General features: G+C 39.7%; 2 protein-coding genes across 3 annotated transcripts; one reads left to right on the top strand and one right to left on the bottom strand.

Moving 5' to 3' along the window:
- The first annotated feature begins 87 nt into the window (after positions 1-87).
- LOC120429251 (ragulator complex protein LAMTOR3 homolog) lies at positions 88-874 on the top strand. The gene is made up of 3 exons (XM_039594464.1): positions 88-229; positions 294-339; positions 424-874. Exons 2-3 carry the CDS (start codon positions 296-298, stop codon positions 755-757), a joined length of 378 nt encoding a protein of 125 aa, XP_039450398.1. The 5' UTR covers positions 88-229; positions 294-295; the 3' UTR covers positions 758-874.
- LOC120429248 (dystrobrevin alpha) lies at positions 771-24,003 on the bottom strand. Of its 2 annotated transcripts, XM_039594460.2 has the most exons (5): positions 23,852-24,003; positions 3,496-4,442; positions 2,008-2,762; positions 1,358-1,946; positions 771-1,297 (listed from the first exon to the last, which is right to left on the bottom strand). In XM_039594460.2, exons 2-5 carry the CDS (start codon positions 3,503-3,505, stop codon positions 927-929), a joined length of 1,725 nt encoding a protein of 574 aa, XP_039450394.1. In that variant the 5' UTR covers positions 3,506-4,442; positions 23,852-24,003; the 3' UTR covers positions 771-926. The 2 variants fall into 2 exon arrangements, with proteins under 2 accessions (XP_039450394.1, XP_039450393.1); XM_039594459.2 differs by lacking the exons at positions 3,496-4,442; positions 23,852-24,003 and adding an exon at positions 19,219-19,553.
- Positions 24,004-24,988: the final 985 nt, after the last annotated feature.

The raw sequence follows: 24,988 nt of genomic DNA, 5'->3' as shown, positions 1-24,988 counted from the left end.
ACGTTTATAGAAACTACACGGAAATTGGAAGGTAATAAAGGTTATAAAAACCATTAATACAGATAATTCTGATTAGCGTGCAGATGTGTCAAATTCGGATTGTTGTATCAAAAACTGCTGTATGTCAAAAACTGCTCGACGACGGGTGCTCCATTGAGTTGAAATTTGTTCTCACTGGAAATTAAATTATTCAACTTTTATACGCAGTTTCTCGTTAAAAAGTGTTTTAGTAAGAACTGCTAATATGCAGTATAATTTGATCAAAAAGCTTACACAATAATTCTCCATTGCAGAAATGACCGATGACGTCAAAAGGTTCTTCCAGAATATGTTGCAGCGGTAAGTTGATAAACAAATAACAGCAGAAACTCACTGGTTCGACAGTGATTGAAAAGTTGTAACTGTTTGCTTTTTAATCGTCAGTGTTTCCGGATTGCGGTGCGTGATGGTAACCGATCGGGATGGTGTTCCCCTCGTCAATCTTGAAAAGGAAAAACTGTCGGAAATCGTCATGAAGCCTGCGTTCCTATCTACATTTACGCTGGCCGCTGAGCAGTCCAACAAGCTAGGCCTGGGCAAAAATCGTAACATCATCTCGGTGTACGCCGACTGTATCGTGATTCAGATGAACAAGCTTCCGTTCGTGGTTACGTTCATCGGAACGGAAAATTGCTTAAACATCGGACTGATATTGGCCATGGACCAGCAAATCGATACTATGCTGGAGGAACTCAAAACGGCCGTGGCGGATTCTTAAGGCATGGAAACTCTTATTTGCACTATTTTGTAAGTCTATACATTGTTCTTTATTTTTCTTTGTTTGAAAAAAATATATGTGTATAATAAATTCTAAAAAAGAATGCACTTTAAAAAACTGGAAGAAATTCGTTTCATGAGTCACGTCAAATTACAACAAAAACACACGATCAAATATGCGCATGTCGCTTTCGCTCTTCTTCTTCGATTATCCGGTCCAGTGCCTTCTCCAGTTGCTGCGTAGTACGGGCCAGTTCCGTATTATCACTGTACGAGTCATCCACAATTTCGCGCACCTTTAGCAGCAAATCTTTAAAGTTGGAAATTTGCGTATCCATCCGAAGATTGTCGATGCATCGGCTTAGCTCTTCCACGTGTTGCGTTTTAGGATTCGATTTCGGCTTGCTTATGTCCGCTTCCATTTGCTCGAGCATCGTCTCCGACAAGCGATCCAGATGGAACCACGCGCTTACATCCCGGACCGAAAGTTCCGATGGAAGTTGATCATTTACGTACGATTTATTTAGTTCCGCACCGTCAACTGTAATAGAAATGAGATAAAAACTAGAACCTGGAAAAAACCCCCAGCAAGGTAACTTACTAGACTTTTCCAAACGACTTTGAACAGCTGAAAGGCTCAACTTGGCGCCCTTGACACTTGCCGATCGGTAAGGAGTGCTCGAACTCTGGGGAAAGCCTCGACCCAGCTTTGTGCCAACTTCTTTCAGTACTTTAAGCTGCTCTGCGATCAACTTGCCATGTTCGTCAAAATAATTCAGTGTAGCTGTATCGATGCCGCCGCTGGCCTTTAAATTGGCAAGTTTGACGCGGTACTTCTCGCCGTCCTCCTCCAGGACTTCCAGCATGGAAACCAGCTTTTCGCCTAACGCCTGGCTTTGGCTGCTGCTTGTAAACAGTTGGCAGTCAATGTTGCTAAAAATGCTTACATTTTTGCTCGAAGCTTTACGCAACGAAGTGCAACTTGTAGAAGTTAACGAGCGGGATAGGGTGCTGCTGGCTGCCGGTGGAACAAACACCTCTTGCAACTCGACGGCATTCGTGTCGATCAGTTTCGCCTCCATGTTGTCGTAGGTGGAAGGTTGATGATCGCGAGTTTGAGAATTCTGTGAGCAACTGATCATTTTGCACAGTTTGGAGAGCAACGATGAAAAGGGGTTTGTAGCAATATCCTAAAAGAAAATCATCATGTTGTCGTCTTGCTATGATAATATTGAAAAAAAAAAAACATACGTTAGTACTGATCTCGTACATCTTGTGGCCAACGTTATGACTCTTGCTGGAATATCCATGGCTGAAGCAATCGATGCAGAGGGACAGATTGTGGCACCGCTGGCACTTGAACCGAAGTCCCTGGATGGGGGAGCGACAGGCACCACACGCAACACTGTGCACCACAAATTCCGACTCCCTGAGGCGCTTCGAGAGGGCCAGGACATTTGAATAGTACGAAAATTTGGACGAAAACCGAAAAAGGCATGAAAACTGGTACTCCGTCAAGCCGACCAACCCCGGATAGTGGGTGAAGCACTCCGTCACAATCTCCTGCACGAGCGCCGTCTTCAGGTGGTCTGGTTCACCAAGGAACGAAAGCAACTTGGAAAAGTTCAATAAAACCGCCTCCAAGCGATGGCGCGAAACACAAAGATTGTGATCACTCGTAAGTTGGAAATGCTCCCAGACAACTTGCTCAAAGTTGCTCGTTTCGCACAAAAGAAGAAATGTCTGCTTGAGTTCTAGCACAGACAACGGGTTGCAACGCTTGGGATCGAACACTGACCACAGAAGCCCCGCCAGCGTAGAAATCAAGGCATCGCGATCCGGTTGTTGGACCAGCTCCGCGAAATAACCCAATTGCTCGGCGGCAAAGTATACATCGTGAAGGACGGCCGTTAGCTGGGATGGTTTGATTGATGGTGCGCTGTCGATTTGATTCAAACGGTGGCGTTCCAGAATAGTGCAAATCGTTTGAAATGGAATGTAGTTGGCTAGAATAATAAGAAATCGAAATAAGTCACACTAAACAGTTGGATGATGCTTATCTGCCTATAATTGAAAATTCGGCTATTATGCCAAATCAAGTATTCCGAGAAAAACGCGTTTTAGTGTTTGTCACAAAATCTCCGTCAAGGAAATTTCCCATAAGAGTGGCATATTAGCCGTTTTGTTTTTCGCATCGGCAGTCAAGTCTAAACACTATTTTAGCAAAATTCAAGTCCCAGAAGATGCGTTGGAACATCCTCTACCACCTGGTGCTAATATATCGTTTTTGCCAAAAGTGGATATTAGCCGTTTTTTCAATGGTGGGCAGTTATGCTTTATATTACATAAATTAACAAGCAGTTGTTTTTTTTTTACTATGTGAGAATTTGCAGCGTAGTTCCAACTACTGTAGCTGCAACAGCTGCTTTTGCAAGGTTTTCAGTTGTTGTTGTTGTCATTTTTGCATTTTATTCTATTATTTCCCTCAACTATATTAGCATGTCTGTGCCTAAAGTAACATAAATCTCTGGCATCAGCAGCCCTGACAATTAAAGGGCTATATAAACAGGCACTGCTGATGCCAGAGATTTTGTTTATGTTACTTTAGGAACTATCCTGAAGCTGAGATTTATGGATGGTCCCTTATTTAAAATCATTATTAAACAGACTTTACTGATGTAACTTTGGCTCATTTGTGGGGGATAGGTAGCATATTATGGGCTATCTACAACCACTTACCATAGAACATCTAAGGAAAGTAAAGTAGATAAATTACTTAGGAGAGCAAGTAACTTTTACGGTTGTCATCTACACTCAGAAAAAAGTACTGGCAAAATCCATAAGAACGTCTTATGACCTTTCGACATCAGGATTTTATTCGGATGTCATAAGATTTTCTTATGGCTGGGAGGGGAAATTTGACAAAGCCGTCAATTAAGATTTCCATTGAGTTATCTTATGACATTCATAGATGGAATTGTGTACAGAATATATGGCAATGCTTATGGAGACCATATTAACATACATTGTTTTTTATACCCATTTTTTTCTTATTTTTAATTGAATGAAAACAAAAGTTTATTTAAATTTTAAACGTGTATATTTTTGAATTATTGTAATATAACTAAAACTTCATTTCATTTTTGCTTCGAGGAGATGTTTTCTCCGTTCTTATTCGTGGTCGCCCCACTGTTCCTCCGCTGCTCGTCGTCCCGTTGGTTTTCCGCTGCCTCCGGTTTAATGGTCTTTTGCTGGTGATTCGGCATGTTCTGCCGGATGGCCAACACCTTCGGCATGACCGCGTCAATCAAACTTAAACCCCTTCGACCGCTGCTCGGAACTGTCCTCACCGATGCTATTCTCCGGTTCCTTCTGGAGAATGTTGAGGAGGGCCGCCGGCGGAACCAACAGCCGCTGCAGTGATGTTACCTAGAATACCAAAACAAAATATTCAACTTCGAACCAAAACCCACGAAACACCCGCCACAGAACTTACCTGAGTCTTGGAGGTCGCGGTAAATAAGAAAATTTATTCGTCCGATCAGAAACTCATAGCAGCGGCGGCAGCTTTGTGAAGTAGTTACCGGAACGAATTACGGGGCGATTTGGAGTCGCGAGCGTTCAAAATTGTCTGCTCGATTCGTCCTTTCGCCATCTTGAAATTTCCAAAAATTTCACACTAGCATCTTACACGAAAACCATTGAAAAATTGCAGATGAATTCCATAAGAATTTCTTATGAAGTCCATAGTCTATCAACAGTGGACCAAGTACATAAAGTATAGTTTTTTTTTTTTTTTTTTTTTTTTGGGAGGGTGCACATCGTTGATGTCGAAACCTCTAAACTGGGCCCTCGTCCTGTCACGTCCGTCAGTAGTCTTGTCGTACATTACAACTAGAATCAGATCTGCCAATGAATTAGTACACTTCGACCAAATAAACACTGACGCTGTATGGATCTGACTCTAGAATAAATGCACAGTTGTGTGTTATTCATAAGTCCAACATGTTCAATTATTCATTTAAGTCCAAATATTCACTTGCGGATAACTACCTAACTTGAATTGAATACAAGATTTAAAGTAACCTATTCTATCTCAAATCCCCGACATTTTAATAATTCGCAACAATGGTCGATACAATCATAATCCGACAACCGTTAGTTCAACAGATCAACGAACTTAGTCCGTGTAGTGTCCTAGATTTCCTGTGCTCACTCCGATTGTCACCGATGCCCTTCCACCCGTCCGCCCGCTAACCATCGGTTCGCGTCGTCGTTCCCTGTCCGCTCCGGCCGGTGGCTTTCTCTCGACTAAATAACCACGCGCTCTTAAGTCAGAATCGAACACAAAGGCTTGCACGCAAGGTGTGATGCAAACGCAATATGCATGCAAGGTGTGGTGAAATATAAATACAAGTTCGGTGACTTGCATCGCATAGGACCCTACACCCCCATCTTACCTTAATAAAAAACAAATAACTGTCAAATCTACAGATGACTCTATTCTTGAACGTACCTTCAAAAATATAACATTATCACACTCTCCACGAACTTGCTTCAGGGATATATTGTAAAACTAAATAAAGAAGACTATAACAAAGGACTATAATTGTTTGGCAAGAAATAAGGGCAATACTCTTGGCAATACTAACAACTTATAAACTATTCTTCACATTTCCTTTCAATTCAAAATCTAATAAGCAAACAAACAGTCATTGTAATCCTGTACACTTCTCTCCAACACGATTTTTTTTATGTTAAATTCTTTGACTACCTTCAAGCAAAATCCAGCTCGAATTAATCCTTTTTTTTATGCTCTACTTCAGTCACGACGGGCTCGTAGATGTCTATGAGATGTCTCGTTGGCAAAACTAAATTAGCCAAAAGTTCATTACCGATAGATGTCTAGTAAATGTCTCGATAAACGTCCGATGCGGGCAGCATTTTGACTAGGACGTTTAAACTAAATTCATTAAAGAGTTTGTCTAAAATCGGAGTACGAATGTCACAAAAAGTGACGTTCTACGTTCTTCTCTCAACCAAATCTTTAACCAACAAAACATGATTGGAAGAATTAAACTGCCAAAACGATCATGTCTCTCAAATCATTAAGAAACCTAACCAAACCATAAAAAAAATCTTTTCATTGGCAACTATTATCGATAGCAATATAGTTAACTCTCCAGAGATTTTTTTCTATTTTGATATTGACCGTTTTGCCCAAAAAGACACGCGGCAAACCAGCCTCGAATGGCGAGCCGCACTTTCGACAAATGCGCGTTTCAAATCCCATACCGCGCGTTTTGTTTTTACTTCGTGATTTTCTGCTTCTGTGAAATAGAAAAAAGCATCTGGCAACAATGTCTACGGCATATTCTGAAATGTCGTGTACCTTCCAGGGAAACGGAAAATACACTCAAATATTGCATTCATAATCAAGTCACGGCATGTATCAATGACGCAAAACTAGTTAACAAAACCATAGCTAAACATAATTGTTAGCCAGCTGTCTGTAAACTCTCGTATCAGAAGCACTTCCTCAGTTGACAAGCTGAAACTTTTTTTTTTATTTCAAATCACGTTGGGCTAACCGTCTAGCATAAGCATAAGCATTAATGTGATGTATAGTGGTTGTGAGAAGAATCTACAATCTGTCAAACAATCTGTGGGCTTCAAAACAATCTATGCATTGCATCTTCTACAATAAACAACTATAATCACTAGAAGTCAAAATCAATTTTCCAAACAACATTCCACGCGTGAACTTCGGTTACTCACACAAAAGACACTAAATGTGTGTTGCTTCCACTGATCCTTCACATTCACTGATATTACAATTGTTCATCCTTCTCGAGCTTGTTTACGAAAAGTTACCAAAACCTTCATCCCCTTCACAAAATAAGTGTTGAAACTTCAGTACTCAGTTGTTCCAACTGTTGCAACATCTATTCCGTTATTCATTCGCACATTCTACATAAATTTGGCAAAATTTGTTCACAAATCCTGAGTTACTGCATATAGTCGTTACATTTGTTAAGATCAAAATCACATATCATAACATGCTCGCCGCATCTCATTTATTTCTAATTCAGCAAGAGCTCCTTCAATAATTGTAACCTTATTTTTATTGAACCTTCATCGTGCCATTTTAATCACATTATAGACCTCCTGCTCTGTGCTGCGAAGCTTGTCAGCCAACTTGTAACGGCATACTTGCCTTTAACTGTTTACATTGCTAAATGCTTGACTCATCAACCTTTATTAAATTTACAAACCCGATTTAATCCCACCTGGGGTGAGATAGAGCCTTTCTTACTAAAGAATATAACGATGGTACTTCTTTCAATTCATAACATTGACTTTGTTTAGAAGAAGGAGAAAGTCTTATGATGAAAGCAAAGTATTATAAATGATATGATTTCCAAAAGAAACAAAAAACGCCATTTTCACCAAAAGAATATTTTTAATCGTACATATTCTTAATCAAACAAGCGTTTATGACAAACGCGAGCATAGCAAGCTTCACATGCGCCAGTGACAACGCACACCGCGGTAGGCGCAAAGAAAACCCGAGGTATAAGTGAACCGCGTGTGCCGCACGGTGCCATTCAGCTTCTACGAATGTGGCAGAGTCAGAGATAGCTATTTTTACAACCGCACCACTACACACTCAATCACGAGTACCTTAGGTAGAAAGCCATTGGCGTCGCCAGCATTGAAAACTTTGAAAACGATATAAACGATGAAAAGCTTAGAAAGCTCCTATTGGAATCCAATGAACCCTGTTAAATAAACTTACGAAATCACGAAAAAATTGAGTCTACTTTTAGGCGATTTTCGGAGCCCACGGAAAACAAATAGATTGTAGCCGGATGAATGTCCTATGTCACAAAAGTTTTTAAATAAACATTGGACAGTTATGCAAAAACAAACAGGGCAAAAGAAACCGAAAAGCTACAATATCTTACATGTTGTAGGAAACATCGGTAGACAAGCTACTACAAACGAGTATAAGTCGAGCCAGCAAATAAATGCGCCAGCATTCTCGCGCCAGTATTCGAAGCTCAACTTGACAACTTGTCGAATTGGCGACGAAGCGTCGAAAATCGATGCAGTGTGATTTTTTGACGATTTTTCCGATTAAAATTCATGCTGAATCGACATATTTACGAAGATGGAAATGACGTCCTGGCTTAAAGTAAAACCTATACCTTTCTTTAGTAAGAAAGGCAAAAAGTAAATCGTTCTAGAAATTGATCGGGATTGCCGATCGATGTCGAATTTGTTTCAGGTGCTCACTCATGGTCTGTACTATGAATGTAGCAAGAAATTTTGAATAAAATCAGAAATGAAAAATGTTGGCGAAGGTCACCAGGTGGGCTTTTACCTTTTTTTAGGGATTTTTTTTCTTTTGGTAGGTTAATCAAACTGCTCTAACTCCAGAACCAGATTATGGATCTGGATGAAAATTTGGGAGGTTGTAGAGCTCAAAAAATGCAATTTTTGAGATAAATAAAAAATATGAAAATGAAAAAAATTGACCATATTTTCATTTGAAAACTGTGTATTTTGTTGAAAAGTCTGGCCGCATCCGAAAACAGATGGATATTTCGAAATTTGCGAGGCAACTCGCCCAGGTTCAGCACACTAGCTTTCGTCTGCATTTAGAAGAATCGAAATCGGACATATGGGAGCTGAGAACGGCGCGACACAAAATTTAGCAAAATTTTACCACATACGAACATCACTCGACCTCCACGGAATTTATTTTCTCAAAATTCGAGGGTTGGAGATAGACGAGTTCTGTCAAGGTGAATCGATAGAGCGTCGAAAATCGATGCAGTGTGATTTTTTGACGATTTTTCCGATTAAAATTCATGCTGAATCGACATATTTACGAAGATGGAAATGACGTCCTGGCTTAAAGTAAAACCTATACCTTTCTTTAGTAAGAAAGGCAAAAAGTAAATCGTTCTAAAAATTGATCGGGATTGCCGATCGATGTCGAATTTGTTTCAGGTGCTCACTCATGGTCTGTACTATGAATGTAGCAAGAAATTTTGAATAAAATCAGAAATGAAAAATGTTGGCGAAGGTCACCAGGTGGGCTTTTACCTTTTTTTAGGGATTTTTTTTTCTTTTGGTAGGTTAATCAAACTGCTCTAACTCCAGAACCAGATTATGGATCTGGATGAAAATTTGGGAGGTTGTAGAGCTCGAAAAATGCAATTTTTGAGAAAAATAAAAAATATGAAAATGAAAAAAATTGACCATATTTTCATTTGAAAACTGTGTATTTTGTTGAAAAGTCTGGCCGCATCCGAAAACAGATGGATATTTCGAAATTTTCGAGGCAACTCGCCCAGGTTCAGCACACTAGCTTTCGTCTGCATTTAGAAGAATCGAAATCGGACATATGGGAGCTGAGAACGGCGCGACACAAAATTTAGTAAAATTTTACCACATACGAACATCACTCGACCTCCACGGAATTTATTTTCTCAAAATTCGAGGGTTGGAGATAGACGAGTTCTGTCAAGGTGAATCGATAGAGCGTCGAAAATCGATGCAGTGTGATTTTTTGACGATTTTTCCGATTAAAATTCATGCTGAATCGACATATTTACGAAGATGGAAATGACGTCCTGGCTTAAAGTAAAACCTATACCTTTCTTTAGTAAGAAAGGCAAAAAGTAAATCGTTCTAGAAATTGATCGGGATTGCCGATCGATGTCGAATTTGTTTCAGGTGCTCACTCATGGTCTGTACTATGAATGTAGCAAGAAATTTTGAATAAAATCAGAAATGAAAAATGTTGGCGAAGGTCACCAGGTGGGCTTTTACCTTTTTTTAGGGATTTTTTTTTCTTTTGGTAGGTTAATCAAACTGCTCTAACTCCAGAACCAGATTATGGATCTGGATGAAAATTTGGGAGGTTGTAGAGCTCGAAAAATGCAATTTTTGAGAAAAATAAAAAATATGAAAATGAAAAAAATTGACCATATTTTCATTTGAAAACTGTGTATTTTGTTGAAAAGTCTGGCCGCATCCGAAAACAGATGGATATTTCGAAATTTGCGAGGCAACTCGCCCAGGTTCAGCACACTAGCTTTCGTCTGCATTTAGAAGAATCGAAATCGGACATATGGGAGCTGAGAACGGCGCGACACAAAATTTAGTAAAATTTTACCACATACGAACATCACTCGACCTCCACGGAATTTATTTTCTCAAAATTCGAGGGTTGGAGATAGACGAGTTCTGTCAAGGTGAATCGATAGAGCGTCAAAAATCGATGCAGTGTGATTTTTTGACGATTTTTCCGATTAAAATTCATGCTGAATCGACATATTTACGAAGATGGAAATGACGTCCTGGCTTAAAGTAAAACCTATACCTTTCTTTAGTAAGAAAGGCAAAAAGTAAATCGTTCTAAAAATTGATCGGGATTGCCGATCGATGTCGAATTTGTTTCAGGTGCTCACTCATGGTCTGTACTATGAATGTAGCAAGAAATTTTGAATAAAATCAGAAATGAAAAATGTTGGCGAAGGTCACCAGGTGGGCTTTTACCTTTTTTTTAGGGATTTTTTTTCTTTTGGTAGGTTAATCAAACGGCTCTATCTCCAGAACCAGATTATGGATCTGGATGAAAATTTGGGAGGTTGTAGAGCTCGAAAAATGCAATTTTTGAGATAAATAAAAAATATGAAAATGAAAAAAATTTACCATATTTTCATTTGAAAACTGTGTATTTTGTTGAAAAGTCTGGCCGCATCCGAAAACAGATGGATATTTCGAAATTTGCGAGGCAACTCGCCCAGGTTCAGCACACTAGCTTTCGTCTGCATTTAGAAGAATCGAAATCGGACATATGGGAGCTGAGAACGGCGCGACACAAAATTTAGCAAAATTTTACCACATACGAACATCACTCGACCTCCACGGAATTTATTTTCTCAAAATTCGAGGGTTGGAGATAGACGAGTTCTGTCAAGGTGAATCGATAGAGCGTCAAAAATCGATGCAGTGTGATTTTTTGACGATTTTTCCGATTAAAATTCATGCTGAATCGACATATTTACGAAGATGGAAATGACGTCCTGGCTTAAAGTAAAACCTATACCTTTCTTTAGTAAGAAAGGCAAAAAGTAAATCGTTCTAGAAATTGATCGGGATTGCCGATCGATGTCGAATTTGTTTCAGGTGCTCACTCATGGTCTGTACTATGAATGTAGCAAGAAATTTTGAATAAAATCAGAAATGAAAAATGTTGGCGAAGGTCACCAGGTGGGCTTTTACCTTTTTTTAGGGATTTTTTTTTCTTTTGGTAGGTTAATCAAACTGCTCTAACTCCAGAACCAGATTATGGATCTGGATGAAAATTTGGGAGGTTGTAGAGCTCGAAAAATGCAATTTTTGAGATAAATAAAAAATATGAAAATGAAAAAAATTGACCATATTTTCATTTGAAAACTGTGTATTTTGTTGAAAAGTCTGGCCGCATCCGAAAACAGATGGATATTTCGAAATTTGCGAGGCAACTCGCCCAGGTTCAGCACACTAGCTTTCGTCTGCATTTAGAAGAATCGAAATCGGACATATGGGAGCTGAGAACGGCGCGACACAAAATTTAGTAAAATTTTACCACATACGAACATCACTCGACCTCCACGGAATTTATTTTCTCAAAATTCGAGGGTTGGAGATAGACGAGTTCTGTCAAGGTGAATCGATAGAGCGTCGAAAATCGATGCAGTGTGATTTTTTGACGATTTTTCCGATTAAAATTCATGCTGAATCGACATATTTACGAAGATGGAAATGACGTCCTGGCTTAAAGTAAAACCTATACCTTTCTTTAGTAAGAAAGGCAACAACACCAATTCATAGAACCATTCCGCTAACATAAACAGCATAACGCTTCTCATCCTCTCTAACGTTTTTTTTGACCTATCATGCTTTAAAAACGACTGTTATGGCAAATAACGTTAACTGTTTCAAGCTCGGTGTCGAGTGCAGTTCATCATTCTACGCTGCAATCTTGTCTTTGAACGTGTCATTTCTACATGACTCCTTTTCAGAAACTCTACTATCTCCACTATAACTAGTGAAACAATCAAACTCTTTCTAGATGTGTAATGGTGCTTTCCCTAGTGCTTTCCACAACAGTTAGAACTTTTAAACTCTCTGGAATACCCGCTGCACATAATTCAGCATTACAACACCCCATTTTTTTTAGTTCATAAGTGACGTCACTATGTTGCCATCTATGTAACAAACAACTCTAACATTGACATCTGCATGGAAGAAGTTCTCACACATCGAGCCCTCCAGGCCTCAATTTCGAACACGTCTCAAAAACGGCAGATTTAAACTAACTACAACGAATCTTGTATTAATCCATGCTGTTACGATGTACTATGTACTTTTCAGCCGAACTTCACATCGATCCTTGCAGGCATCGATTTCTTGCACTTCTCAAAACATCTAAACCTCAAATCGATTCCGTTAGCTTCGATCTCTTACACATCTCAACGACAGCCGAATCTCATATCGATTCACGCAGGCATCGATCTCTTACATTTCTCAGAAATATCCAAACCTCATATCGATCCTCGCAGGCATCGATCTATTGTACGTCTCAACGACGGACGAACCTCCTTGCACATCTCAACGATGGCTGAATCTCCTATCGATCCACGCAGGCATCGATCTCTTGCACATCTCAACGATGGCCGAACCTCCTATCGATCCACGCAGGCATCGATCTCTTGCACATCTCAACGATGGCCGAACCTCCTATCGATCCACGCAGGCATCGATCTCTTACATTTCTCAGAAATATCCAAACCTCATATCGATCCTCGCAGGCATCGATCTATTGTACGTCTCAACGACGGACGAACCTCCTTGCACATCTCAACGATGGCTGAACCTCCTATCGATCCACGCAGGCATCGATCTCTTGCACATCTCAACGATGGCCGAACCTCCTATCGATCCACGCAGGCATCGATCTCTTGTACATCTCAACGATGGCCGAACCTCCTATCGATCCACGCAGGCATCGATCTCTTACATTTCTCAGAAATATCCAAACCTCATATCGATCCTCGCAGGCATCGATCTATTGTACGTCTCAACGACGGACGAACCTCCTTGCACATCTCAACGATGGCTGAACCTCCTATCGATCCACGCAGGCATCGATCTCTTGCACATCTCAACGATGGCCGAACCTCCTATCGATCCACGCAGGCATCGATCTCTTGCACATCTCAACGATGGCCGAACCTCCTATCGATCCACGCAGGCATCGATCTCTTGCACATCTCAACGATGGCCGAACCTCTTATCGATCCACGCAGGCATCGATCTCGCCGAATTTCCTTTTTTTTTACCCTCGTCGCCAATTGTAGTGTCCTAGATTTCCTGTGCTCACTCCGATTGTCACCGATGCCCTTCCACCCGTCCGCCCGCTAACCATCGGTTCGCGTCGTCGTTCCCTGTCCGCTCCGGCCGGTGGCTTTCTCTCGACTAAATAACCACGCGCTCTTAAGTCAGAATCGAACACAAAGGCTTGCACGCAAGGTGTGATGCAAACGCAATATGCATGCAAGGTGTGGTGAAATATAAATACAAGTTCGGTGACTTGCATCGCATAGGACCCTACAGTCCGATATCATTTCACTATTGATTGATCGAGACTCTATGGAAATTTTGACAAATCAGAATGGTTTATATGCTACTTGAATGAAAATCACAAATTCTGATAGAATTACTAAATTCACTGTTACTAATTTTGTCCCTAAATAACTAAAGGCAAAGTATAAAAAGTTGATATTTATAGTTAAAATCCTAAATTCTACAAAAACAATTTTTTTTAAATCCCGCATCTTAACCTGACACCCACATTAAGATAGGGAAAAATCACATATGTAGCGGTTCATTGTACAAATGTGATATTTCCACTATCGGAGAACCTCCTTGTCTCGATGACAGCTTACCGGCCATCGATTAAGCCCTGAGACTGCGCCAAAGTGGGTTCTCGCAGCATGAAGTGGTGTCCATGTGTAAAAATGGAAGCTTCAGCAATATACTGAACACTTCGATTTTAATTCCACATCGAATCAAATCATACTCTTTGCCAAACAAGCATCAAACCTATGACACTCATTATGACAAAGCCCAGGGACATAAGTAAAGTTTAGTTATAACCATATGAATGTATAGTGACGGTCATAAGATTGTCTATGAAAATCGCGAAAGGCTAGTGGATACTCAAATCAGGCAGCACATAAGATGTAGTCTTATGAAAATCTTACATTCTTTTTCCTCTGTGATACAATCAACTTAGAAAATTTAGCTGGGCTGATATCCAGGTTTTTAAGAGAAGATGGCGTTCGAATGTTGAACGTCCGAAATGTCAAAATCGCGCAGTAGCACCAACATTAGAAAAAAAAATGCGGCTGTCATGCCATGGCACACTTTTTTCGTAATGTTGGTACCACTGCGTGATTTTGACATTTCGGGCGTTCACCATTCTAACGCCATTTTCCCTTAAAAAGCTGGATACGTTGCAATTCAGTTGCTTGTTTACCTTTGATATGGAAACGTCAACTTACCGTAGATCAGGGATACTCAAAGTTTTTGAAGGCCGGGCCAAATTTGAAGCTCAAATGAGCTTGCGGGCCAAATTTACAAAAAAAGGTTGTTAAAAAAATAAATTACGTTATTTTAATGTAAAAGATCGGACATTTCTGTTATTTAAAAAAATGTGTTTTCAAAATAATAGAAACCACAAAATAACGTGTTTCTATCGGTATTGTTGTTTCTGGTATTTAAAAAAAAAGTTCTTAGCTGAATGTACTTGTGTTTTCAAAAAAAAATAAAGTTTTGTTTTTATATTTCGAAAAATGTTGTGACATTACATGTAAAACAATTCTTCTATAAGTTAAGTGTGGCTAATGAAAAATCGTTGAGATCCAGAATTTCATCATTTCAATGATTTTTTTTTTTGAAAATGTTTTAAGCTTCCGTATTTTGACGGTAACATTTCAAAAGGCATCATGTACATTTTGACACTTTCTGGGTTATTGCATATTCTGAAAGTACTCCTAATAAGCTACCTCTCCACCAAAAATGAGCAAAAGTTACTTCAGTAAAGTCTGTTTAATCATGATTTTAAATAAAGTAACATAAACAAAATCTCTGCCATCAGAAGTCCCTGTTTACCTGTCAAACAAAAGACTACATGAACTTCGTGACGAAAAAAAAAGCAACATGAACAAAGCGCCATGTACATTCGGCGAAGAAAAACGAATCATAACAAAGCGTCCCCCTCAATGACAGCAGGGTGATATAGACGTTGGTGATTTCAAAAGGAGTTATGTTTGTTTTACTCAAATAAAATTACGGGAATGATGTTTTATTGAATTTGGATGATCAAGTATCAATAAAAGCAAGGTTTTTCATCGTTTGTTATCATTAGAACATCTTATTTTGCTTTTATATTAAAATGGGAATTGAAAATGGATGCTCAACATTCAAATGCGTTTTTCTCAAAACGCATGGTTTGTACATGATGCTTTTTGAAATGTTGGCGTCGATTTGTTTGTTTATTATTTCTAGCAGTGTAAGGTTTCCACCTTTTAAAATTACTGCTTTCGATGTAACATTGGTTCTTTACATAAAATTTGATAACCTAAATGAAAAACTACATTAAAAACTAAAATTTCAAAACTAGGACTAGACGGATAGTCCGTATAGTTAACCTGCAATCATTATTTAGAAAAAAAACGAAACAACATTCATTTATTTCAACGAAAATTCACTAAAATTCAAATTACTTTCAATAAACCCAAACATGCTCAAATGATTTTAAATGCAAAGGAATGCATATTTAATTAATTTCAGCTGAATGCTCTTAAATTTAATTTTTTTTAGTTTTTTGAAAATATATTTTTGCTTCTGGTTTTTCGAGTCAATTTTTAATAATGGTGGAGGGGTGGGTTGATCGACCAAAGCTTTGTAAAATATTTGCTGCAAACTTGATCCTCCGATTTCCACATTTTGTCTGCCTGAATCAGTTGATAGTCAATCAGATTCGTTATCTAACTGTAATGAGTTCGAATCCCTAAGGAAGTGCAATGTAAGTTTGAGGGTGACTTGCAAATTAATAAAGAAAACTTTTATTTTTGCAACTATTACAGAATTCTACGTAAATCAAACTTGAACGTCTTTTTGATATTTCTAAAAATGTTTGATGAAAGTTTTGACGACATTTACTAGTATCACTCACATTGAAACGTGTGAAATTGTTTTAATTATAAAATATTTTGAACATATTATTTGTATCCTAAAGTGGGGATCAAAATATTGATAAACCATAAGTTTTTTTTATTAACAAAAAAATAAAAAAGATTAGCCTTTTATATGCTTAAAATAAACCATAATAAGCATAAGCATAGGTGCCCACCCGCAGTTGCTACTCCGTTATTGACCAGGACCTCCAGAAGTTACATCCACGAGCCGTGGAAGATGAGTGGGCGCTATCTTTCCTCGCTGCGCAACTTCTCAATATGCTTAAAATAAACCATAATTTTGAAAAAGTATAAATTCACTTTACAAGTGGTCAACGGACCATTTTACATAATCATTCAAAATGGATCCGCGAGCCACAAAATATTACCTCGCGTGCCACGTTTGGCCCGCGGGCCATACTTTGGGTACCCCTGCCGTAGATTTTGAAATTTTCCAATCCATACGTCATGTTTCTAATTTGATTACTTTTCCATTGTACAAAATAAGATTCTTTTTCATTGATTCAATTTCCTAAGCTAAGTACAATTTTATAATTTAAGTGATTGTGGATAGCCCTAGGGATAGCCCATTAGGAGTACTTTCAGAATATGCAATAACCCAGACAGTGTCAAAATGTTAAGATGCCTTTTGAAATGTTGACGTCGCAGTTGCTCAAGTTAGCAAATTTGAATATGTCAGTTCGAATGCAAATGTTTTCCAATTAGCGAATGCTTCCTGTACGATTCTATGACAATTTCCGGAATTCCATTTCCCGGAATGGACGATTTCCGGAATGGACATTATCCGGAATGGACGTTATCCGGAATGGACAGTATCCGGAATGGACGTTATCCGGAATGAAATTTCCCGGAATGGACGTTTCCCGTAATGGACATTTCCCGGATTTTTTTTTATATGGGACCATCCATAAACCACGTGGACACTTTAGGGGGGGGGGGGGTATGGCGATTGTCCACGCTCCATACAAAAAAGATTTTTTTTGTATGGACAATTGTCCACGAAGGGGGGGGGGGGGGGGTTCGAGATTCCCAAAAAAGTGTCCACGTGGTTTATGGATGGTCCCTATTACCTGATATGAGAATGAATGGAATCTTGCCTACTCACCTACTTGTGGTTAAGAATTATTTAGTTTGTACTCCGTTGGATTTGACAACAATATGAATATAAATACATGAATGATAAAAAGAAAGTGAAATGTTCGGACATGAACAATAGAAGCAAGTGTTGACTATTGAAACAATACTTTATCAACCACCACGAGATGTAACAATGTAGATCGATAGATATTAGATGTTTTTTACATTCTTTCAATGTGTTGTTATGTAAGAATGTTTCCTTCTTTTGTTAATCATTTGACTTATGTGACTAAATTCTACCATATTTAACTATAAAGCTGAATGATTATTTTCAAAGAAGGGAAAACCTGAAGAAAATAAAAAGCTTTTCAGAAAATCAATGTGTAATAAGTCCTGTCAAGAAAATAAATAGCTTGAGTGTATTTTTAAAGAATGCAAAACCTCAAGGAAAAATACATTATACATTGATTTTCTGAAAAGCTTTTTTTTATCTTGAGATTTTCCCTTCTTTAAAAATACACTTTCTTTCATCAAAGTAATGGGATTTATGTAAGAATTATCCCTTCTTTTGTTAATTCTACTAAATTTCAACTAGTTTTTGTTAAGGAACTCTGCACTATAAAGAAGAATGTATTTTTTTAAAGAAGGGAAATCCTCTAGAAAAAAAGCTTTCAGAAAATCAATGCATAATGTATATTTTCTTGAAGTTTTCCCTTCTTTAAAAATACACGATCTTTAATCGATGTGATGGAATTTCGTGTAAGGGATTTCCCTTCTTGTGTTAATCAGTTGACTTTTGTGACTAAATTTTACCAATTTTTTTATAAAGCAGAATGTTTATTTTCAAAGAAGGGAAAATCTCTAGTAAATGAACAGCTTTTCAGAAAATCTATTTATAATGTGTACTTCCTTGAGGTTTTTCATTCTTTAAAAATACACTCAAGCTATAATTTTTCTTGGGGTTTTCCCTTCTTTGAAAATAATCACCCTGCTTTATAGTAAAATTTGGTAGAATTTAGTCACAATAGTGACCACAAGAAGGGAAATCTCTTACACGAAATTCCATCACATCGATTAAAGATCGTGTATTTTCAAAGAAGGGAAAACCTCAAGAAAATATACATTATACATTGATTTTCTGAAAAGCTTTTCATGTCTGCCTGTGTGGATCAATCCCATTACTTTGATGAAAAAAAGTGTATTTTTAAAGAAGGGAAAATCTCAAGATAAAAAAAAGCTTTTCAGAAAATCAATGTATAATGTATTTTTCCTTGAGGATTTTCATTCTTTAAAAATACACTCAAGCTATTTATTTTCTTGACAGGACTTATTACACATTGATTTTCTGAAAAGATTTTTATTTTCTTCAGGTTTTCCCTTCTTTGAAAATAATCATTCTGCTTTATAGTTAAATATGGTAGAATTTAGTCACATAAGTCAAATGATTAACAAAAGAAGGAAAAATTCTTACATAACAACACATTGAAAGAATGTAAAAAACATCTAATATCTATCGATCTACATTGTTACATCTCGTGGTGGTTGATAAAGTATTGTTTCAATAGTCAACACTTGCTTCTATTGTTCATGTCCGAACATTTCACTTTCTTTTTATCATTCATGTATTTATATTCATATGGTTGTCAAAACCAACGGAGTACAAACTAAATAATTCTTAACCACAAGTAGGTGAGTAGGCAAGATTCCATTCATTCTCATATCAGGTAATATAAAAAAAATCCGGGAAATGTCCATTCCGGGAAACGTCCATTCCGGGAAATTTCATTCCGGATAACGTCCATTCCGGATACTGTCCATTCCGGAAAACGTCCATTCCGGATAATGTCCATTCCGGAAAACGTCCTTTCCGGGAAATGGAATTCCGGAAAATGTCATAGAATCTCCTGTACATCTAATCCAACTTAAAAACTTGATGAGAATTTTGTTTTGTATGATTTGAATGGTAAAATGTTTACCTTGAATTTTCCTTATTCTAGCGGTACTAACGCAATTTTTCATGAAAACCTTTCATTACTTAACCAAAATAACATTTACTTACTGAACAGTGCCTTTTGTAGAGCAAATAATTTGCACGCACAGCGATAAGTACTGTACTTGGAGGTAGCAAACTTTTCGTTGATTTTGTTCAAAATATATGTTAGATTAGGGTTATCAAGCTGCGTGGTGCTGTTGAAGCGGTTGATGTACACCAAATATCCGCGTTCGTCTTCCTTTTGGTCAAACATTTTTGTTAATTTCCGACTTTTCCAGGCCGAATAGCCGCTTGCGCATTTTCAACGATCCACTTGACGCGCAGCACACACTCACACACGTTCTTCAGCGCAGTGTCAGTTAAGAATTTTTGTTTTCAAACCGGTTTTCGGTGCAACGTGCAAGGTAAACGAGAGCCAGCAAGGTTTGACGAAATAGCACTGTAACTGAAAATCGCACTTTGCTGAGTTCGTTTTCGCACTTTGTAACCGTTGGTTACAATTCTGGTTAATTGAAGCTTCGCCTCAGCATTTTATACCACTTACACCACACTACAACAGTTTTGATGGGGCGAAGCGTATCAGTGTAAGCGAGGCTGATGTCCACCAGTTTCCTGCGGGCGCATTCAAATACGTCACAAAGGAAATGGTGGGAAAAATGGCCTTGGGAAAACAAATGAGGGAAGTCGATTTGGGGAAAATCGCTCTCTTCCAAACAGGCGTCCGAGTGGACAAGTCGTGCTCCCGCGAAAGGTCGTCAATCGCCCTTCCCATCGGCGGAACCAGGAGGTTTCCGCGAGCAGCTCGTCCATCTCGGATTGGTCGGCCTGGGTTGCGTAAATCCCGTGCTGGTAGCTTCCCACGTCTAATCCGTAATAGGACCACCCCCGTCGTCTGGCGCCTCCCCGCACCATCATCGTCAAGGACGACCACCCTCAGGCCGCTGGCCTTAACCGCAAAGGAGGGTCCCCTCTCGGCACGCCCGCTTCAGTGGACTCTGGGGCTGCCGATCAGCCAATGAGGGAAGACGCCTGCCCACCGGAACCAGCAACGCCCGCTGGTCGTCCATCATCCCGGCACGGAAGCCGGAAGAACCGACGCCGCCCAAGGAGGCTGGCGAACAACGCTGTATCTGGCGCCGAAGACCAGACTCGCAGCCAAGAACAAAGGGCCGCCGTATCTGTCAGCAACAACAATACCCCCCCCCCCCCCCCCCTTGGGGCAGTTCCCGCCGCAGAGTGGAGGTTGGACGAACTCCTCTGCCGGCCCGCAATCGCCGGAGGTGAACCATCAGCTGAGCGTATCACGGTACGTTAGCCCCTGAAAAACCTACACTCAGCACACCCACACCCACACGAACCAAACCCCCAAATAAAGTGCTGTTGAAAAGTGGAAATCCTTCCGTGTTTTTCTGTTGTAACCGATCCTCCCTTGAATCACCTAGTAGTTTGCCGACCCTGGGATTACCCGGTTTGAGTCTTGTGCTACGCTATAGCCAAGCCATTATCACAGACAAACAGACGTGACTCTCCATACAAATTATTTTTGAAATCCATCGTCCTTCATCAAATCACCAAATCACGGCGACGCCAGCGCTGCCTGGTGAGCTGATGCCGAAGCGCAGCCCAAACATACCAATACAAACCCATAACTGTCATGTGCCACGTCAGTGTATGCGTGAGATAATCAAGCCTAAACGATTGTAAACATCAACAGCTGATCGAAATAATTTTGTTGTTGTTACTCGATGAAAAGAATAAAAATCAACACTAGAGGGTGACGAGCGGGAATTCCCGGGAAAAATTTCCCGGGAAATTGACCATTTTTGGACCTCTCGATTCCCGGGAAATTCGGTCGAGACTCCCGGGAAATTTAAACTTATAAATATCGACGCAAAATTATATAAACTAATCAGAAAAACATTTGAAAAATTCAAAATTGTTAAGAACATTGAATGTCCATTGTTCGATATTCAAGTTCGAATAAACCAATGTTTCTCTAATCTTCTTATTCAGAAAGTGTATATTTTAACTTGTCAAAAATTCCAATAACTATAATTTAGAGAAGCCAAAAAAAGGTGGACCCACGGGTGGACCCCAAAATTTACCTTAAAAATTATTAAGCAGTTACACCCTTGATATGGAATCAAATGTTTTATTTTCAAATATTATTTTTTCTAATTATTTGTAAAAGGGAAAAGCTTTTTCAAGTTAAGTTCAATTTCCATATCTTCTCTTGAACATAGCAATCCAATTTAGTTTCTTGTGAACATTTGGGTTTTCCTGATAACTGTAAATATTTTTTCAATGAATATTTAATGTTGAACTTAAAAATTACAAAAAAAAAACAATTTAATTTGTTGTCTTGAGTCGTTGTTTATCATATTGCAAAATTCCCGATAAAATGGGAAATTATGTATAAACTATATCAATTATTTTTTTACAAAAATCTAATAACAAGTTTGTGAACCATTTGAAAAATCACTCAGTGCGAATTAAGATTCGTAAATATTTTAAACTACAATTTTGAGTCTTAAAAAAAAACTCAAGAAACGATTGTGTTTTTGCAGATTCAGAAAAAAAAATCAAAAGTTTTATATAGTTCCTCAAAACAATGAGGCTGCTCAAATTAACGTTTCATAGAATTAGTATGAATTAACAGTAACTGAATTCATTTAAAAGAAACAAATTTATTACTTCTCATTTAAAATTTTTGACACTGTTGGCGTAGTAAAAAAAATCTCCCGGGTCCCGGGAATTCCCGGGAAATAGCCAAATTCAACTCTCGATTCCCGGGAAATTGAAAATCTCGAGAATCGTCACCCTCTAATCAACACCGAAGGCCGAAGATGACGGCAGATTGGTTCCGTTTCCAATAACAGAACCTTATGAGCCAAATCATGCGGCAGCACCAGCAACGACGCACTACAACCGCAACGACAGAGACCAAATCACTGGTCCTCCCAGTTGCTACCAAGTTCTGTCGAAGGTTTCTCCTCCACCGAAACCTCGAATCATTACACCTAACACCATCATCAACAACCCAGTCAAATCAATCCGAATTCTGAAACGGAATCTAATTAGAATCGTATACAAATTCCGTTTAAAACGCAACAACCGGTTCCGTGTTCGAACCGGTTGTTGCGTTTGAAACGGAATTTGTATACGATTCTAATTAGATTCCGTTTCAGAATTCGGATTGATTTGACTGGGAAGATGCCCCTGGTCACGAAAACATCAGTAGTGGCCGCGAAATAGATAAATCCAATTCAAACCTACCGGAAATAATCCCCAAGATGGGCGTTTTGAAAATTTCCCCGGGGAACGTGTCCACGGCGCAGTTAAGTTGCGTCAAACAACAAAAGCAAAAAGTGGTAAAGATTCCAAAAAACGAAGAAACTTAACTGGAAAAAGAGATTGAGTGGCGCAACATCGCCAAAAGGACGACCAGCAGCAGCAATCTGAGCAGCAGGCCACGAAGGGTAAGCAGGTTGCCTCAGCAGCAACCTCGTCATCGGCAGGCAGACTGCCCCAATTTTGTCCTGGAAAGCCTGGATTTTGATTCACGGTTAGAATTCCAGAATTCCATAAATATTTGTGCTCTCATTTGCTGCTTCGCAAGTGCTCACGCTCAACTTAAAAACAAATAAAAACAAAAACACGCTTTACACACACTGAGAATAGACGGGCGAGCTGTCACGACAGCAGCGCCATCAGCGCCGGGTGAGTGGATGCCGAAACAAAATTGCATTTGAAATAACCGTTTTTGGAGGACGATGGTTCGGCACTCGAGTGTCCCGTCTGTTTGTCTGTGTCCATTGTCTATCAACAGTGGACCAAATACATAAGTAAAGTTTAGTTATAACCATATGAATTTATAGTGACTGTCATAAGATTGTCTATGAAAATCGCGAGAGCCTAGTGGATACTCAAATCAGGCAGCACATAAGATGTAGTCTTATGAAAATTTTACATTCTTTTTCCTCAGTGAATTGAAATAAATGTTATTAACTTGATTGAAACAGTTCGCACGCATTTTATTGCTCTTGACGAGATTTGTTCGTTTGTTTTAATCAATTGTGTGATTTATCTTTACACCCCAAGACCGGGATTCGGCCAACCTCCGGTGGTCTGTGGGGTCGTAAAAGTGGCGACGAGACGGTGACTTTTGGCCGAATTTTCAACCGGCAAAAGTTGAACCCGCGAAAGAGGAGGCAGCACACGGCGAGATGGAAGGTGTTCCGGGAAAAGTCGTCGTTGGCGTCGGCGCGGAGCTGAGGGTGGACGGACAGCAAGAAGCACCGTTGGCAGCCGGTCAGCAGCAACAGTTCCAGATCGAGTCGCTCCTCCAGAGTTCTCCAGAGGCGGCGCAGTACATCGAGTGGTTTGTTCAGCAGCGAGGTTATGTAGCGGAGTTGTTCCGACGTGAGCAAGAGGTGGTTCAACGCCAGCTGGCAGAAATGCACCAGCAGCAGCTGGACTTCATGCAGCAGCAAGGACACCTAACGCGGGACATCTTGGCGGCGCTGACCGCAGCGGAACAGAACCGGGAGACTCGCGATGGCGATCGAGCGCGCCACGAGGAGAACAACAAATAAATTGAGGTTAGTTCCGGTGTGAGTGGACATCGTGTGGAGCATCTGGCCACGTCATCGACCGAAACAACGCTCAACACCGGTTGTCAGCTGGTGTACCCCTCTACCACAGACAAACAGACGGGACACTCGAGTGCCGAACCATCGTCCTCCAAAAACGGTTATTTCAAATGCAATTTTGTTTCGGCATCCACTCACCCGGCGCTGATGGCGCTGCTGTCGTGACAGCTCGCCCGTCTATTCTCAGTGTGTGTAAAGCGTGTTTTTGTTTTTATTTGTTTTTAAGTTGAGCGTGAGCACTTGCGAAGCAGCAAATGAGAGCACAAATATTTATGGAATTCTGGAATTCTAACCGTGAATCAAAATCCAGGCTTTCCAGGACAAAATTGGGGCAGTCTGCCTGCCGATGACGAGGTTGCTGCTGAGGCAACCTGCTTACCCTTCGTGGCCTGCTGCTCAGATTGCTGCTGCTGGTCGTCCTTTTGGCGATGTTGCGCCACTCAATCTCTTTTTCCAGTTCAGTTTCTTCGTTTTTTGGAATCTTTACCACTTTTTGCTTTTGTTGTTTGACGCAACTTAACTGCGCCGTGGACACGTTCCCCGGGGAAATTTTCAAAACGCCCATCTTGGGGATTATTTCCGGTAGGTTTGAATTGGATTTATCTATTTCGCGGCCACTACTGATGTTTTCGTGACCAGGGGCATCTTCCCAGTCAAATCAATCCGAATTCTGAAACGGAATCTAATTAGAATCGTATACAAATTCCGTTTCAAACGCAACAACCGGTTCGAACACGGAACCGGTTGTTGCGTTTTAAACGGAATTTGTATACGATTCTAATTAGATTCCGTTTCAGAATTCGGATTGATTTGACTGGGTTGTTGATGATGGTGTTAGGTGTAATGATTCGAGGTTTCGGTGGAGGAGAAACCTTCGACAGAACTTGGTAGCAACTGGGAGGACCAGTGATTTGGTCTCTGTCGTTGCGGTTGTAGTGCGTCGTTGCTGGTGCTGCCGCATGATTTGGCTCATAAGGTTCTGTTATTGGAAACGGAACCAATCTGCCGTCATCTTCGGCCTTCGGTGTTGATTTTTATTCTTTTCATCGAGTAACAACAACAAAATTATTTCGATCAGCTGTTGATGTTTACAATCGTTTAGGCTTGATTATCTCACGCATACACTGACGTGGCACATGACAGTTATGGGTTTGTATTGGTATGTTTGGGCTGCGCTTCGGCAT

Source organism: Culex pipiens, chromosome 1, assembly GCF_016801865.2.
Source record: "Culex pipiens pallens isolate TS chromosome 1, TS_CPP_V2, whole genome shotgun sequence".
NCBI lineage: Eukaryota > Metazoa > Arthropoda > Insecta > Diptera > Culicidae > Culex > Culex pipiens.
Note: the sequence above shows the minus strand (reverse complement) of the source record. Positions and strands in the feature narration are given on the sequence as shown.